Source organism: Caenorhabditis briggsae (assembly GCF_000004555.2).
Source record: "Caenorhabditis briggsae complete genome, chrV, whole genome shotgun sequence".
Taxonomy (NCBI): Eukaryota; Metazoa; Nematoda; class Chromadorea; order Rhabditida; family Rhabditidae; genus Caenorhabditis; species Caenorhabditis briggsae.
The window spans coordinates 18251158-18268818 of NC_013488.2; the positions used below are offsets into that span (position 1 = coordinate 18251158).

Consider the following 17661-nt stretch of genomic DNA (forward strand, 5'->3'; position numbering starts at 1 on the left):
AATTTTTCTTATTGAGAACCTTATCTAGTGAGGATCTTTTTTAGTGAGGATATTTCTTAATGAGAATCTTTCCTAGTGAGGATATCTCTCAGTGAGTGAGGATCTTTCTTAGTAAGCATTTTTCTAGTGAGAACTTCCCTTAAAGGTGGGGGGGACAGGAGATTTTTCGTAGTTTTTTTGTAGCTAGAGTATGCATTCTACCGTGACGGTGTACAACGCTTAATGTCACTCTGCGTACAGCTGTCATCCTCGCCTTTATGTATGCATCCGAGGTGCCGCTCTCTCTTTGCCCGCGTAGCTCAGTCGGTAGCGGCGCCGCGCCCCCAATCCTCGTCCTCACAAGTTCAACTCCTCGAGGGACATATTTAGACGGAATATCGAGAACATTATTTTTTCATGTCCCCCCACCTTTAAGAAAGATTCTCAATAAGAAATATTCTCAGTAAAAAATCCTCACTAAGAGAATTTCTCATTAAGAAATGTTCTGACAAAGAAAAATTCTCACTAAGAAAAAAAAACAATTTTCCAGGTAGCCAGTGTCCAAACAGCCGATCGTTACGAACAGACCTGGGATGAGGATCCGGAAGAAGCACAACCAAAGTCTAGGATAAATACAAGAAGATTGTATATTTACAACACTGGCGAATAAATTTATTGTTCTTTATTGTTCTTTATACAGAGATCCACAAAAAATCTTTCATCTTATATCCCTAGCCCAGCTTCTGTAGCATCTTTGCTCTCTCCTCGGCACATCCAAACTTCTTGCACTGTCTCTCAATAACCTCCTCAGCTGTAGTCTTACGGTCATAAACCAGACCCAACGTGGCACCGACATCAATCAGTACTCTTGTCCAATTCAAAAACTCGGCGTGTTCCGAAGTACGGTAGTCTTGAGGAAACGTGTGATGGTAGTTGTGTCCGCCTTCTCCAACCGCAGCAACTGATGTCCAGAGGTTGTCAACTGAGGAGGCTTGATGATCGTATGGCTGCCAGCCGATCCAATGAGAGACACTGTTGATGCACCATGTGGCATGAAGGGTGAAGGTGTAGCGGAAGAGAGCGGCGGTGTAGAAGGCGATGAGTGCAGATTCACCCCAGAAGTAGACGGGGATGAAGGTGGGAAGAGCGAAGCAGAAGATTCCGACCAAGGGAAGGTAGTTTCTGGAATTTTAAAGGTGGGGGGACATGAGAAAAATAATGTTGTCGAAATTCCGTTCAAATATGCTCCTCGAGGAGTTGAACTTGTCGAAGCGAGTGTTGAAGGTGCGGCGCCGCTACCGACTGAGCTACGCGTGCAAAGAGAAAGCCGCTGCCCGATTGCATACATAAAGGCGAGAGCGACAGCTGTACGCAGAGTGACATTGAGCGTTGTACACCGTTACGGTAGAATGCATACTCTGGCCCCAAAAATCCCCCGTAAAATCTCCTGTTCCCCCACCTTTAAAAGCATTGGGAAGCATTGAAGAAAGTTATGGCAGATTCTCACTAAGAAAGATCCTCACAAGGAAAATTCTCACTAAGAAAAATTCTCACTAAGAAGGGTTCTTATTAAGAAAAATTTTTTTAGGAGAGATCCTTATTAAGAACGGTCTTCACTAAGAGATATTCTCACTAAGAAGGGTCCTCAACAAGAAAGGTCCTTATTAGGAAAGATCCTTAACAAGAAAGTATTTCAATAAGAAAGATCATCACTAGGAAAGATTTTTGATGAGACAGATTCTCATTAAGGACGATCATCACTATGCAATCCTCATTAAGAAAGATTCTCACTAGGAACAATCCTCACTAATAAAGATCTTGATTGAGGGAAAGTCTCACTAAGAAATTTTTTTCCAACGTACCTTCTCTGAAACATCAGAACCCGATCCGCATACAAATCACTCAAATCCAACTTGGCTCCCTGGACCTTCAACTGCTCGTGCTTCTTCACCAACAACCATCCCATATGAGCAAAGAACATTCCTCGATTCGTGCTATGTGGGTCAGCATCCGTATCCGTCCATTTATGATGACACCGATGGTCTCGGGCCCACTCGATAATGTCATTTTGGAAGGCGATCGAGTTGATGAGCATCAGGAAGACTCTCATTGGGAAACGAGCTTTGTACGAGCGATGAGCCCAGAGGCGATGGGCTCCGCCAGTGACACCCATGGATCCGAGTGTGTGGAGGAGGAAAACTGAAAAAAATTGACTACATATTGGAACATTTTGAGCAGTACCCGGTCAAGGATAGTCTTATGAATTTATAAATCATTCGAAAGCTCAAATTTTATATATTCTAAAAATCTAATTAAATATTGAAACAAAAATTTAAGGGCCAAGTTATCTTACCCCATCCAACGGTTGCCCATTTTGCCTGCAACACCAACTGATAGAGCCCAATCAGTGCTCCAATATGAAGAGCCGCAAACAAGAACACATTCCTCCAAACAATTTCCGTTTTTGGCGGTTTCCTCTTGCTCTCCTCTTGCATTTGACGGATTTCACGGAGATCCGCTGCCAGGAATTGATTGGTTATTAAGGCGTCCACTTTTATTTGTGTCATGTTGAGAGATGGATCTGAAAAAGTGAGACTTTGAAAATACGAATTTTAGAGCCGTTAATTACTCCTAACTTTCTGGATTTGATATCATTATAAAGTTTGTAAAATCAAGATTCCAAAAATCTAATTGAAATTTGAAACTGATGATTTTGAGCCGGTTATGATGCTTGAAAAACGAGGATTCCAAAAATATAGTCAAAATTTGAAACGGATTATTTTGAGCCAAGTTATTAAATGCAAAAAATTGAAAAATATATGCAAAATTTCAAAAATCCCGGTATTTATACCATGAAGTCTTTTTTGCTCCACCTTGTAGGAAGAGAGAAGGGGTGGGGTGATTTTTGAAAAAAAAAGTAAACAAGTTCAGAAACAGAAAGGGGCGGAGCTTATTTTTGAGTTGGGAACAAAGAACGAGAGTTGGTCTAGTACACAATGTATCTCAGGAAAACTAAAAAAAAAAGGATTTTGCAAAATTCGAAAATTTGAAAAAAAGATTTAGTGGGAATTCGAAAACATACTTCCCTGGGTTCAAAAATGTTCAAAATGATGGAAATGTTCATTCTCACTAAGAAGAATTCTCATTAAGGAAGATTAACACTAAGAATTCTCACTAAGGGAGGAAACTTCAATTTTCTATTTTTTAAATTTCAGATATTTCTCAAAAATCCGAAAAAAATATTAAAGTTCTAAAAATCATAAGAATTCAAAAAATCTAAAAAATTGAGAATATTCTGAAAATGACATTAGTGGAAATTCTAAAAGTATGAGAATTGCAAAAAAATTGTTGAATCGCCAGAAAATCCATTAAAAGCTAGATAATAATTTTTCGAAATTTAGGAAAAAAATTCTCAAAAATTTACAAAAAATCAAAAAAATTTGAAATTCAAGAAAGATTCTCACTAAGAATAGAATTTGACTTCTCATGGGCTACAATGTATCTCTCATTGCTCAGTCTCTTTCTATTTGCTTATATACCACCCTCCATTTGTATCTTTGTAGCATCGTTCACATTCCCGCCAAATGTGAGTAATGCGTAAAACTGTCCCTCTTGTTTTCTCCGCTACACAGTCTACTCGTGTACTTAGATACTCTGATGGAGAGATACACTGAACATTGGTTGGTTATAAATTTGTTCTTCTCCTGTTTTAAATTGTTTCCGTCATTTTCTACGGAAGAGAAAATGATAAGAAAGGTAGGGAAAAAATATAGAGGTGGTCAGGATTATAGTGTCCCGGAAAAATAATTTCCTGGAGAATGTTGCAAAATGTTGCAAAATAGACCATATGATAGGCTCTGAAATTTTGAAATTCCAAAATACTGAAATTCTCATATTCTGAGATTCTGCGCTTCTGAAAATCCTGAAAATTCAAATTTTGAATTTCCAGAATTTCGAAATTCCGAAATTCAGAAACTCTGAGATCCCGAAATTTCCACATTTCAAAATTTTGAAATTTTAAGAGGCTGAAACTCTCAGATTCAGATGATCTGAGATTCTGAGATTCTGAGATTCTTAGAATCTGAGATTCTGAGATTCTTAGAATCTGAGATTCTGAGATTCTTGGATTCTGAGATTCTGAAATTCTGAGATTCTGAGATTCTGAGATTCTGAGATTCTGAGATTCTGAGATTCTGAGATTCTGACATTCTTAGAATCTGAGATTTTGAGATTCTTGGATTCTGAGATTCTGAGATTCTTAGAATCTGAGATTCTGAGATTCTTAGAATCTGAGATTCTGAGATTCTTGGATTCTGAGATTCTGAAATTCTGAGATTCTGAGATTCTGAGATTCTGAGATTCTGAGATTCTGAGATTCTGAGATTCTGACATTCTTAGAATCTGAGATTTTGAGATTCTTGGATTCTGAGATTCTGAGATTCTTAGAATCTGAGATTCTGAGATTCTTAGAATCTGAGATTCTGAGATTCTTGGATTCTGAGATTCTGAAATTCTGAGATTCTGAGATTCTGAGATTCTGAGATTCTGAGATTCTGAGATTCTGAGATTCTGAGATTCTGACATTCTTAGAATCTGAGATTTTGAGATTCTTGGATTCTGAGATTCTGAGATTCTTAGAATCTGAGATTCTGAGATTCTTAGAATCTGAGATTCTGAGATTCTTGGATTCTGAGATTCTGAAATTCTGAGATTCTGAGATTCTGAGATTCTGAGATTCTGAGATTCTGAGATTCTGAGATTCTGAGATTCTGACATTCTTAGAATCTGAGATTTTGAGATTCTTGGATTCTGAGATTCTGAGATTCTGAGATTCTTAGAATCTGAGATTCTGAGATTCTTAGAATCTGAGATTCTGACATTCTTAGAATCTGAGATTCTGAGATTCTTGGATTCTGAGATTCTGAAATTCTGAGATTCTGAGATTCTGAGATTCTGAGATTCTGAGATTCTGAAATTCTGAGATTCTGAGATTCTGAGATTCTGAGATTCTGAGATTCTGAGATTCTGACATTCTTAGAATTTGAGATTTTGAGATTCTTGGATTCTGAGATTCTGAGATTCTTAGAATCTGAGATTCTGAGATTCTTAGAATCTGAGATTCTGAGATTCTTGGATTCTGAGATTCTGAAATTCTGAGATTCTGAGATTCTGAGATTCTGAGATTCTGAGATTCTGAGATTCTGAGATTCTGAGATTCTGACATTCTTAGAATCTGAGATTTTGAGATTCTTGGATTCTGAGATTCTGAGATTCTGAGATTCTTAGAATCTGAGATTCTGAGATTCTTAGAATCTGAGATTCTGAGATTCTTGGATTCTGAGATTCTGAAATTCTGAGATTCTGAGATTCTGAGATTCTGAGATTCTGAGATTCTGAGATTCTGAGATTCTGACATTCTTAGAATCTGAGATTTTGAGATTCTTGGATTCTGAGATTCTGAGATTCTGAGATTCTGAGATTCTGAAATCCTGAGATTCTGAAATTCTGAGATTCTGAGATTCTGAGATTCTTGGATTCTGAGATTCTGAAATCCTGAGATTCTGAAATCCTGAGATTCTGAAATTCTGAGATTCTGAGATTCTGAGATTCTGAGATTCTGAGATTCTGAGATTCTGACATTCTTAGAATCTGAGATTTCGAGATTCTTGGATTCTGAGATTCTGAGATTCTGAGATTCTGAGATTCTGAAATCCTGAGATTCTGAGATTCTGAGATTCTGAGATTCTGAGATTCTCACGTTCCATTATTCTGGAATTCCCTAAATCTGAAATTCTGAGATTCTGCAATTCTGAAATTCCGACATTCTGAAATGTCAAAATTCAAATTTCACCGTTTTTTGGAGTCATAAAAATGTTCACACCAATTTTTCGATCATGTTATTTTCCCATGTTCATTTTCCTCCAATTTTCCAAAGAACAACCAGAAAAGGAAAATGTGTATCTGCGCAAAAAACAGTAAAAAATTTTATGTTCACTGACCGATGTATAGTGTAGCCAAACGAAAAAAAAACAAGAAAAAAAATTATGAGGTCTACTGATAAGTGATCAAAGTCTGCGTGGAGTCTATGATGTATGCAGAAAATAGAGTTTACTTTCTCACTAAGAAAAATTTTCAGATTCTTATTATGACCGATTCTTACTAATAAAGATCCTCACTGAGAAAGATTCACACTAAGTATCATCCTTACTAAGAAAGATTCTCACTAACTAGGGAAGGTTGTAATCGGGGGGTGGAACTTCGGTATGAGACCCTTATCATTCGAAAGCTGAGAATGAGACATTTTCAAATATGTATTCTGATTTTGCTGCGGACATTCCAGATCCGAGAAAATCGGGTTCGAAATCTGAGAAATTGCAATTCCAATCTATATAAGAAAGAGGGGAGGCGCGGCGCCCTTAAGAGTCAAATTTGAGCCAAATTTGAAACTTGATTTTCTCGAAACTGGTAGCTCCTCAGCAAAATCTGAATACATGTTTGAAAATGTCTCATTCTCAGCTTTTGAATGATATAGGTCTCATACCGAAGTTCCATCCCCCAATTACAACCTTCCCTAGTAAGAAAAGTTATCACTAAAAATAATTCTCGATAAGGAAGGTTCTATTGAGAGAGTTCGTCACTAAGAAACGTCGTCATTAAGAAAAATCCTAATTAAGAAAGATTCTCACTAAGAGAGATTCTTACTAAGAAAAACTCCTCACATCGGAATATTCTCATTAAGGTAGGTTCTCATTAGGAAGATCCTCATGAAGAAAAATTCTCACTAAGAAAAAATCTTATTAAGATAGATTCTCGCTGAGAAAGGTTTGCTTACCTTTGCCAATAACTCAATCGACGGTATCCAAATCAATTCTATGTTCACTTTCGAAATCAACGCAAGGCAATCAAGATTGAAAGATTGTCCAAATCCAACTAGCCCGACTTGCTCGAACTCTCGCAATGGGATAGTTCTCTAAAACTTTCAATAACATGGACTCTTCAAGGTTATTCATCTGGAAATTTTAGATTTTTTAAAAACTGAATAAACGACTGATAGATAATTGAAGAAGTTCTGATCTCCAAGATCAGTCGACTCCTGTGGAATATCAATTTTATAGAAAATTTCAACAGGAAACGTTAATTTTTATTAATAGTAAGTGAAATGGAAATCTTTGGAATGTCATGCTTATTTGTCGTCTTCTGTCGGAAGAAGTTCAACCTGAACCATTGCCCCAATGGTTACATCGAGAATTGTGACAAAATTGAACTCGACGACGCTTCCTTCCTCTGAATTCGAGATATGGATTCTCAAAACTTTTCCATTGAAATTGGTACGGTAGAACCAACTCATGCCGGATGTTTTGTCGCCGAAAATTGGTCCAAGGGAGTTTCCGGGAGGCTGTAAATGCTTGACGAGGATCTTGAAGTCTTTGGGTGGTCCCAGACGAAGAAATTCCTGAAAAACTGTTAATTGTAGTTTTAGAACCTGGGAAGTACTGCAAAAAACGTAAAAGCCCTAATTTCCTAATTTAAATTTTCTTACTAAGAACAATTCTTACTGAGAAAGAGTCTTACTGAAGAATTATCGTCACTAAGAAAGATTTTTTTTTTGGATAATTTCTTTCCAAGAATGATCCTCACTGAGCTAGATCATTGTTATGAAAGATCCTTATTAAGAAATATCCTCACTAAGCTAGATTCTTCTTAGGAATGATTTTCGCCAAGAAAGATCATCACTAAGATAGATTTTCACTAACTAGGGAAGGTTGTAATCGGGGGGTGGAACTTTGGTATGAAGCTTATATCATTCGAAAGCTGAGGATGAGACATTTTCAAATCTGTATTCAGATTTTGCTGAGCTACCAGTTTCGAGAAAATCAAGTTTCAAATTTGGCTCAAATTTGACTCTTAAGGGCGCCGCGCCTCCCCTCTTTCTTATATAGATTGGGGGAAGGGAAGCAAACAGCGAGCAGTGGTGTAGTGGCGAGGAGGGATGTACAGTAGGCGACTAGATGCAGGTTCGAACCCCTTCTCGCCATACTTTTTTTGCGTTTTTTTCTGGATTTTTGAAGGATGAAAGAAGGATTTAAAAAAAGGATAGACTTAAATTTTTGAATCTTTTTTGAAATTCTGAAGGCATTTTCTAATTGAAAAAAAAAGAAAAATGCTCACTAAGAAAAATTCTTACTAAGGAAGGTTGAGAAAGTTTATCACGAATTGTAAGATCGATCCTCACTAGGGTAGAAAAACTCACATTCTTCAATTGAACCAGCTTCTCATGTCCCATTCTCTCAACTTCCAAACTTGCTCTATTAAGGTGACTGATTTTTGAAACATTGCCAAGAGTTCCAACTCCAGATTGCTCATATTCCACCAATTTCTCAGCTTGCATCTCCATGCCTTCAAAATCGGCGACGTTGGCGCTACTCGGTCCGTAATTGATGAAAGTATACTTCTTAAGGATTCTCGGGGCGATGCATTTACAAAATGATCCGATTCCTAAACCAGTCATACTTGTGAATTGAAGTTCTTTGGTTTTAATGATCCTGTTTTGCCATCTCATTTCTTCTAGTAGAAATCTAACAACATTCAGGAAGGACAGGGGAAACCCGGACCCTTTTGCAGAGGTATCCATGATACTGAGAGATTCTAAAGGGAATTTCTGAAAATTCAGAATCGAGACTAGGTCTCTGCTGAAGACGTCCTCCATTCGTCTTCCGATGTTTCGAACATCCCGGTCCAAAGTTTCGATGCAACAATTTTCTCCATTTTTTTGATAACTAATGTTCAGAAGTGATCCAGTCGGAAAGATCTGCTCATCTTGATTCTTATAGATGTCCAGATTGATTTCCTTAGATCCAATGTGAATTGCAATCGAGTGAATTGTGAACTTTGGGTTTACAATTCCAATGACTTCCCGGAAGCGTCGGTTCACTTTTTGTAAGGAAGCTCTGGAAAATGTTTGGTAAAAACATAGCGAAAAAAACTCTGGAAGTTTCTCACTAAGAACAATTCTCACTAAGAAAGATTCTCACCAAGAAAAATTGGCTCTTTTCTAGTTTAGAGGTCCCAAAAAAATTTAGAGGTCCCAAAAAAAATTAGAGGTCCCAAAATAAAATAGTGGTCCCAAAAAAAAAATTAGAGGTCCCAAAAAAGTTTAGAGGTCCCAAGAAAAAATAGAGGTCCGAAATACGAAAAACGCGCAGATGTTGGAATAATGTACTAGTATTTGAACTGTGCGAGTAGTTTGAGTTTTAAGGTCTTATAGGATGACATGACTACTCCTAACAATTTTAGCTCCAATTCTCTCGCATCTTGCCGATGAACCCAATTTACGTATGAGGAAAATTTGGGCAATACAGTAATCACTCCGTGATTATGCTGTTTCTCAGGCTTAGATAATTGTGAGAAAATATGCATTCCTAAGCCTATTAGAAGTATAAAATATATCATCAACAATTATTTTGCTATAAGACCTCAAAACTTTAAATTCTTACACAATTCAAATTTTAGTACATTATTCCGGTATCTGTGCATTTTTAAGTTTTGGACCACTATTTTTTCTTGGGACCTCTAAACTTTTTTGGGACCTCTATTTTATTTTGGGACCTCTATTTTATTTTGGGACTTCTATTTTTTTTTCGGACCTCTATTCTTTTTTGGGACCTCTAAACTAGAAAAGAGCCGAAAAATTCTCACTAACTCACATTGTTGGCAAATCACACTTGTTTATTATATCCTTGAGAATGGGATAGTTATTCAAAACTTGGGATTTTGCAGAATCGTCGGGATCTTCGTCCATCTGAAAATTTTAAGATAGTTTTCTGGAAAACGGAGCAGGAGAATTTCAAAAAAAGCTTAAGGTCTCAAAAACGAGGAATTTCAAAATTCGGACATGTCCGCAATCTTGCGTGACGGTGTGCAGTGTTGGCAGACGAGTCTTGTGAGAGGGAAGCATATATTCAGCTTTTGAAAAAAGAATTCGGAAATTCCAGAATATCGAAATTTCAAAAATTCCAGTAATTTTAAAAAATTCAGAAATTCCAGAATATCGAAATTTCAAAAATTCCAGTAATTTTAAAAAATTCTGAAATTCCAGAATATCGAAATTTCAAAAATTCCAGAAATTTCAAAATTTCAAAATTTCCGAAATTTTGAAAGTTTCCGGAATTCAAGAATTCGGAAAATTTTTGAAATTCCAGAAAATCAAAGTTCTCAGAAGTTCCAAAAACTCCAGAAAAGTGAATACTTCAAAATTCCAGAAACTTTGGGTTACTGTAATTTATCGAAATGTATAAAATGTTTGATTGAATTATCTATGAAAAATAGCTATTGAATTTCTTTGAACAATATGAAAATCTATTAAAAAACAAAATATTTCCAAAAAGTGCCATTCGTTGCCATGCCAAGTGCAAAACGCTGCGCAGCCGCGACGCATGCAACAAGAGACACCGAAAAACAAGAGACGCAGACATCTGGAGATGTGAGGTCCACCTTTTTTTTCTCAGGAAGGCATCGTGTGTGCATTAGAGCGCATTTGCTGGGTTTTTTGGATTAAACATTTTTTTCTGTACACAAAAAAACTTTATGACTAGTTTCCAGGGAAAATTGGGACGAAAAAAATGGGACTGGGGGAGTTTTGACACAAAATTTTATACAGAAAAAATGGGATTTTTTTGGGATTTTCAAAATAATTTTGTTGAATTAACTGGGATTTTTTGGGGGTCTAATCTGAAAAAAAATGAAAAAAACGAAAAAAAAATTTTAGGGGCTACTCGTCAAGGCATGGGGTGTGGAGGCTCTGTTGAAGACAAAAAATAAATTTTAGCAAAAAAGTGGGCGGAGCTTATTTTATGTGTTGACCGCTGCCACGAATCCTTGTCGTTCCAGGATGCGTAGACGTTTCTCAACGGCGACTTTGTATCTGAAAATGGGAAATTTGATTTTTTATTCATTTTGCAGACAAATTCAATGGACCGAAACTTCAAAAAGCCACTCACCTCGTCAAAACAGTCTTATCCTGATCACAATTGACCTGTTCCGCCAGCGTGTGCAACATCATGTAGGCTGTCTGGTACCTCTGACTACAAAGGTGTGGATTGCCAAAGAGCTCATCGAGCGCAGCAGCTTGGCACAGCTCTATAGCATGTCGATACATGATACGCTCAGCTGAGATGACCGCCATAGCAGGGTCCTGTCCAGGGAGACCCAATGAGGCAAGTTCTTGAGATCGGACCTGAAAAAATAGAGTTTTCAAGGTTCATAAGAGTCTGAAGGTCTGCAAAGCCGAAAACGCTTCGATTTTTAGCATTTTCAGAGCTTCTAAACACTGAAAAACTGCTCAAAACTGCTTAAAACCCCTTAAAAATGCCAAAAATCGCAATTTTGAATTTTCGCGTCCAGATGGCATAGTGGATTTTTTTCACTGAATTTTTACGAATCTCAACACCAAAGTTCGATTCCTCCGGGTGTCAAAACTTTTTTGATTCTTGAGTGGACCTCGAAAAGTGCACTTTTAAAGAATTTGGATGCTTGGAACTTTTTATTTTCAGAGAAATTTTTTTTTGGCTGAAAACTTCAAAATTTCGAAAAAAAGGTTCCAAGAATCCAAATCTGCCAAAAATGCATTTTTCGAGGTCCACACAAAAATCAAAAAAGTTTTGACACCCAGAGGAATCGAACTTTGGTGTTGAGATTTGTAGAAATTCAGTGGAAAAATCCACTAGGCCATCTGGACGTGAAAATTCAAAATGGCAGAAAATCGTGATTTTTTAAAGGGTTTGAGGTTTTTAAGGAGTTTATTGCAGTTTTCAGCACGTTTTCAGTGCTTAGAAACTCCAAAAAAGCTGAAAATAAGGTTTCTACACTATAAAATCTTACCAAACACTGATGATACTTATCGTTCAACTGATTTAGCACCTGCTGAACTGCCTGGGATGGATGTAGTACATGATTTGCCACATTCGTCTGAGCCAGAAGCAATGCCGACGATAGCATATGAAGAGCTCTAACATAGACAACCAATTGCTCAGCTCTTCTGTATGGTGATGACGTGTTTGTAGTAGAAGTCCCCGTTGTTAACAACTGCCGTCTTGACGCCATAGCTGAAGCCAATGGGTTGTCCTTCTGCTCAGCGACATGCATTAGGGTATCCACGAGTTCAGCGACAAAGCGAAGTTTGCCAAGAATCTGTTTATGCTCCTCGCCGAGCACAATCTCTTGGTCGAGAGCTGGCGGAAGGGCGGGACCATCTTGTTCCATTGGGGATGGTGGGTTGGATGTGTTGTCTTGGAATGGTGGGATGAATGGTTGTTGTGGTTGGGGTTTCATGGAGATTTTCGAGTCCGATGAGATCTTCTTGAAAGAAGATTGATGCGCGGCATGGCTTCCAGACGCGAATGGAAGACTCATTGGCTCACGGACGTCGTCTTCCTCGTCGGATGAGTCGCTGGAAAAGATATTGATTGATTGGGGCGATTGGATCATAAGGTCGGAGGGTCTAAAGGCACTGGTAAACTAGGAACTTAAGGATTTTAAAATCTCAAAAAATCTCCAAACCATCAGCTTCGATTTAGTGCAAAAATCAGCTTTCTACGCCGCCTGGAAGCCGAGATACAGTCCTTTAAAGTTTTGGAGGCTAGAGACGCAGACGACGAGAAACGCAAACTGTCTGCGTCTCTTCAAAACTTTAAACCGCTGTATCTCAGCTCACAGACGGCTTGGAAAGCTGATTTTTGAACTAAACTGAACCCAGAACGTAAGGAATGTTTATCGGAAAATTTGAAGTGAATCGGATTATTTCAAATTTCAAAAAAATCTGATTTTTGTTCAATTTCAATACTTGAAAGATTCGGAAAAAATATCTAAATCTGGGTTTCATTTCGGTCCAAAAACCAACTTTCCAGCACATCTGTAAGGCGAGATACAATCGTTTGAAGGTTTGAAGAGGCACAGACAGTTAGAGTGTCTCGTCGTCTGCGTCTCTAGCCCACAAAACTTCAAATGACTGTATCTCAGCTCCCAGACGAGATAGAACACTGATTTTTGGGCCAAAACGAAGCTGATGACTTGCCAAATCGTCCTAACAATTAAAAATCAAAACTCACTGATTCTTATTAATCACAAACGGCTGAGCCGTAGCACTGGTCGGCGACGAGTTCACATCGGTCTGCTGATACTTTGCATTATCCAGCGGCTCGTTCTCATGTATTGTCGCCACCGGTGGTCCGGTCACCGATCGATCCCGATTGCCACGTTGGATACCCTGGATGTTGGCGGTAGTGGCGGATTTCGGGAAGTTCGACTCGTTCACATTCTGAAGCACTTTGTCAGAAACTGCACTAGGGAGGTCTTCTGTGGGAGCGGTGGAGATGGTGGAGCGGCGAACACGGCTGGCTGGGGTGGTGGCGGCGGTCGGTGGTGATGATGAGGGCTTCGGATTGCCGCATACAACAAAGGTCGCTGAAAAGGGGAAGGATTTGGTTGAGGAGATAAAGTTCAGAAGTCTCAAGGACCAAAATTCTAAAGTATGAAGCTTAATAGGCCTAGCAGAAGCCGAGATACAACCGTTCAAAAGTTTGGAGAGACGCAAACAATTAGAGTGCCTAGTCGTCTGCGTCTCTAGCCTCCAAAACTTTGAAGGACTGTATCTGGGCTTCCAGTGGTCCTAGAAAAGGGATTTCAGTATCCAAATGATCCAAGAAGCCCAGGCCCCGATCTAGGCTAGATTCCAAGTTCTTTATCATGATACAATACCTTATACAGAGCTGTGGTAGCCATTTTTCTAAGTTACGGTAGTCTAGGTAATAGGCATTCCTGGTCCGTAGGGTGTCAAAGTTCTAGGCTCTTCAGTTCTTCAATCTAGAGCAAAAACCAACGTTCTAGCGCTTCTAGAAGGTGAGATACAACGATTTGAAGTTTTGGAGAGACGCAGACAGCTAGAGTGTCTTACCGTCTGCATCTCTGGCCTCTGAAACTTCAAATGACTGTATCTCAGCTCCCAGGCGACTTAGAAAATCAATTTTTGTTGCAAATTGAAGTCAATAAAGAGTATTATCTTTCTTTTACATATAAAACACAATTAGGTTAGATCGCGCCGATGGCGCACCAGTTAGCTGGTGACTAATATGAATTTCAATTGATTTTTGAAAAACCAAAGTTTCTAGCTTCAGTGCAAAAACGAACTTTCTAGAACATCCAGGAAGCGAGATATATCAATTTGGAATTTTCGAGAGACGCAGACAGTTAGAGTGTCTCGTCGTCTGCGTCTCCAGCCCCCAAAACTTCAAATGGCTGTATCTCAGCTCCCAGGTGGTCGTTAAAGATGAGTTTTGAGCCAGAATGAAGCTGATGACTTGCCAATTTTTTACACTTCTCAAAACGTTTTTAATACGGTACTCATAAAAAGGAAAACTTCACAAAACCAGCACCCCAAATTCAAACTTTAAAAAGTCAAAATAGTCCACCCAATCAAAAAAAAACTCACGATGCGGAAGTGTCAACTTCTCAACGTCCTGTGCATTTGGTTCCGGAAGAGTCGTCCTTCTGACATAATCAGTGTCTTGTGGGATTGGCTTCTGTACCATTTGCTGAGGTACAGTATCCCGGCTGGGTGACGATGTTGGCACGGCAGTCTTTCTTGCAGCCGCCAGACGTTCCTCCATCTTCTGGTAGGTCAAACGTTGACTGGGCACTGGCACCGGCTTGCAAGTGGTTAGTGATGGTGAGACATTGGTGTGAACTTGGACCTGAACCACAAAAGATTATTAGGAATGGATGAGATTGAACATGTAGGTTAGGGAAAGAAGACCAAATGTTATATAAAAGTCTTAGGTCGTAGGATTTTAGAGCCCCAAGGACTATAACTAAAAGTTAAGGACCTGGATTTCTAGCTTAAGGATCCTGAGCTTCGAGCTCAGCATCTTGAGACTTTTGAAGCTAAGTCTAGAAGCCTGAAGACGGCTAAATCCTACTTTAGGGTCCCTGAAGTCTCAGACTAGGACGTTGAACGTCGAACCAGCTGTATCTAGCTTGAATGGTATCTTGCCTTCATGGAAATTAAAGCCTAGCCGCCAGAAAGACTTTTAATAATGGTCTCAAGGATCCTAAGAATTTACCCACCTGCTTAACGGGACTTCCATCTTGTCTAGGCGGCAAGAACGTGAAATCCGTGCTTTCCTGCATTGTATTCTGATCCTGTGGCACTGGAGAATTCATCGATGGCGTAATAATCCTTCTTTGAACTCTAGGCGACTCCCCAATCCTTCTAGCCGGTGTTGGACTCTCCAGCTTTGCAGATCCGGCTCTCTTCGGTACTGGAAGGGCTGATTGGGGTGTGATAATTCTGCGATTGGGCATTGGCGACCGTGCACTCTCCAGAATCCGTTTAGATGGCGATGGCATTAATGGAGAAGTGAGGAAGGGGTGAGTGAAGAAGTCTTCAAAGGATATACGATCCTTTGAATTACGCTTTAAGAGTCGCAATAAAAGATCCCGAAGGTTCGGACTACACCATTCAGGGATATTGGGTCGAAGCTCCCTGGTTTTCTCATAGTAGGCTTTCAATTGTGGAGGAGTCTGAGCTACAAATGGAGCTTTTCCGGTTAGACACTGGAATAGGATGGTTCCAATGGACCAGAGATCTGCTTTTGCATCGTATTGCATTGACATAATGACTTCTGGAGCCATATACATTGGAGATCCACATAGGGTGGCTGCCATTACACCGTCGTTGAGGAATCTGGCGAAACCAAAGTCGGCGAGTTTGATGGTGATGTCAGAGTAGTGTGGATTTTGGGTACGAGAATTGTTGCAAAGGAGGATGTTTTGGGGTTTCAGGTCTCGATGCACAATTCCTTTTTTCGTCATTGCTTCCATGGCTCGGGCTGGAAATGGGTGAAAATTGAAATTGAGATGTTTCTCAGCCTAGTTAAGTTTTAAATTGGAATTCTGTATTAAAAAAAAACAAATTTCCCAAATTCTGTGCTTTATTTTAGTCCAAAAACCAACGTTCTAGCACATCTAGAAATCGAGATACAACGATTTGAAGTTTTGGAGAGACCCAGACAGTTAGAGTGTCTCGTCTCTCGCCTCCGATACTTCGAATGACTGTATCTCGGCTCCCAGTGGTCCTAGAAAAGTGATTTTGGCACCGAAATTTCTAATTTTCTTTTCTCTTTTTTGGAGCTGAATTTTGAAACGGCTTAACTTGACACTGATGTGTTTTCTGGGTTATATTAACATAGTGGCCTAACTGCAAGATGAGTTTTCTAGGCCACCAACTTTTTTTGGCCAAGAAATGTCTCAAAAGCCTAGAATTGGCCTAGAATTGTTCTTGGTGTGTTTTTAAATCATTTAACATGGAGGCCTAGAAAACCCAACTTGCACAAGTTAGGCTACGACGGTATAATGACCGTACTGCCAAAAACGGACCAAAAACGGACCAAAAATAGGCTTCAAAATGTTCAAGTTCGCACAACTTGGCTTTGAAAAATGTCCTATTTGTAATTTAAATGACATTTTCAGAAACTTCAAATTTTCAGCTTGTTCAGAAAAACGAATTTCAAATGTGTCGCTGAAAGTGGACCGAAAAACTGTCTAAATGGACCAAAAACGGACAAAAAATTGGCTTTGAAATTTATAAGCTTGCGTAACTTAGATCAAAACGGAACGATTTCCAATTAAAGTTATATTTTCAGAATCTTTAAATTTTCAGTTTTACCACCACGATAACTCACCAATCTGTATCACAAAGTGCTGAATAGTTTCCTCATTCAAAGTAGTCTTCTGTTGTAAATAATCCGCCAAATCTCCGCCATTACAGTACTCCATGACCAAATAAACATGAGTGGGTGTCTCTGTACATTTCAGCAGTGCCACCACATTCTCATGTTTCATACTCGACAGTTCTTTTAGAATTTTGATCTCTTTGGTCAGCAGATTCTTGGATTTTGAGATATTCTTCTTGGCGATCGCCTTGATGGCCACCGGTATTTCGTGGTGCTGGAAATTTTTAGTTGTCGGGGGTCATAATTTCCAGAACATTCTACTCACATCAACATATCGTCCTTTGTAGACAATCGCAAACGCTCCATGACCCAGCAGGTCATTTTTGCGATATTCGAATCCGTCAAACTGCTCCATTCAGTTCTTCATTTATGGATTTTCAGGGAAATTTCAGAAGTGTGTGTGCTGAAATTTTGAGATTTGAGAGAGAGAGAGTTTAGGAAAAGAGAGAGAGAGAGAGAGAGAGAGAGAGAGAGAAAGTTGAAAAAAAAGAAAATGTGAATTTTGGAAAATTCTTAATTTCAAACTTGATATGAAGTTTTGGAAAGAGGGTTGGAAATTTTTGGGATTTGATCATTTACTGGAAAAGAAGGAAAAAGGTTCTCACTAAGAAAAATTCTCAATAAGAAAGAGTCTTATTAAGATAGATTCTCACTAAGAATGATTCTCACTGAGAAAGATTATCTTGTTGGGGGTATACCTAGAAAATAGCCCCTAAAAACTGGTGAACAAGGTTTTGAAATTCAAGAAATTGAGGACAATAGAATCAATTGGTTAGAATAAGAAAGGAATTCAAAAAATAATGATTTTTGGGTCAAAAAAAAATTTGGGGCGAAATTCAAAATAAATAGAAAAGTGGTCAAAATGGACCAAAAAATAGTTCGAAATCGATTGAATGGT

The 17661-nt window shown here is 38.8% G+C and overlaps 4 protein-coding genes across 4 annotated transcripts in view; 1 reads left to right on the forward strand and 3 right to left on the reverse strand.

Moving 5' to 3' along the window:
* The window catches only part of Cbr-twk-42, a gene marked incomplete at both ends in the record, with an annotated part of 5740 nt that extends 5091 nt beyond the window's left edge, over window positions 1–649 (forward strand). Inside the window, one exon of the mRNA XM_045238539.1 lies at window positions 530–649. Coding sequence (XP_045091381.1) covers window positions 530–649 — 120 coding nt within the window. The remainder of the gene's footprint in view (window positions 1–529) is intronic.
* Window positions 650–710: 61 nt separating this feature from the next.
* On the reverse strand, window positions 711–2546 carry Cbr-fat-5 (the record flags this gene model as incomplete). The annotated part of the gene is made up of 3 exons (XM_002648337.1): window positions 711–1161; window positions 1842–2178; window positions 2333–2546. 3 exons carry the CDS (start codon window positions 2544–2546, stop codon window positions 711–713), a joined length of 1002 nt encoding a protein of 333 aa, XP_002648383.1.
* Window positions 2547–7162: 4616 nt separating this feature from the next.
* CBG24634 lies at window positions 7163–9778 on the reverse strand (the record flags this gene model as incomplete). The annotated part of the gene is made up of 3 exons (XM_002648338.1): window positions 7163–7432; window positions 8231–8927; window positions 9684–9778. 3 exons carry the CDS (start codon window positions 9776–9778, stop codon window positions 7163–7165), a joined length of 1062 nt encoding a protein of 353 aa, XP_002648384.1.
* Window positions 9779–10827: 1049 nt separating this feature from the next.
* Window positions 10828–17118, reverse strand: Cbr-unc-51 (the record flags this gene model as incomplete). The annotated part of the gene is made up of 8 exons (XM_045238541.1): window positions 10828–10900; window positions 10977–11212; window positions 11842–12424; window positions 13083–13437; window positions 14462–14723; window positions 15097–15860; window positions 16713–16977; window positions 17029–17118. 8 exons carry the CDS (start codon window positions 17116–17118, stop codon window positions 10828–10830), a joined length of 2628 nt encoding a protein of 875 aa, XP_045091382.1.
* Window positions 17119–17661: the final 543 nt, after the last annotated feature.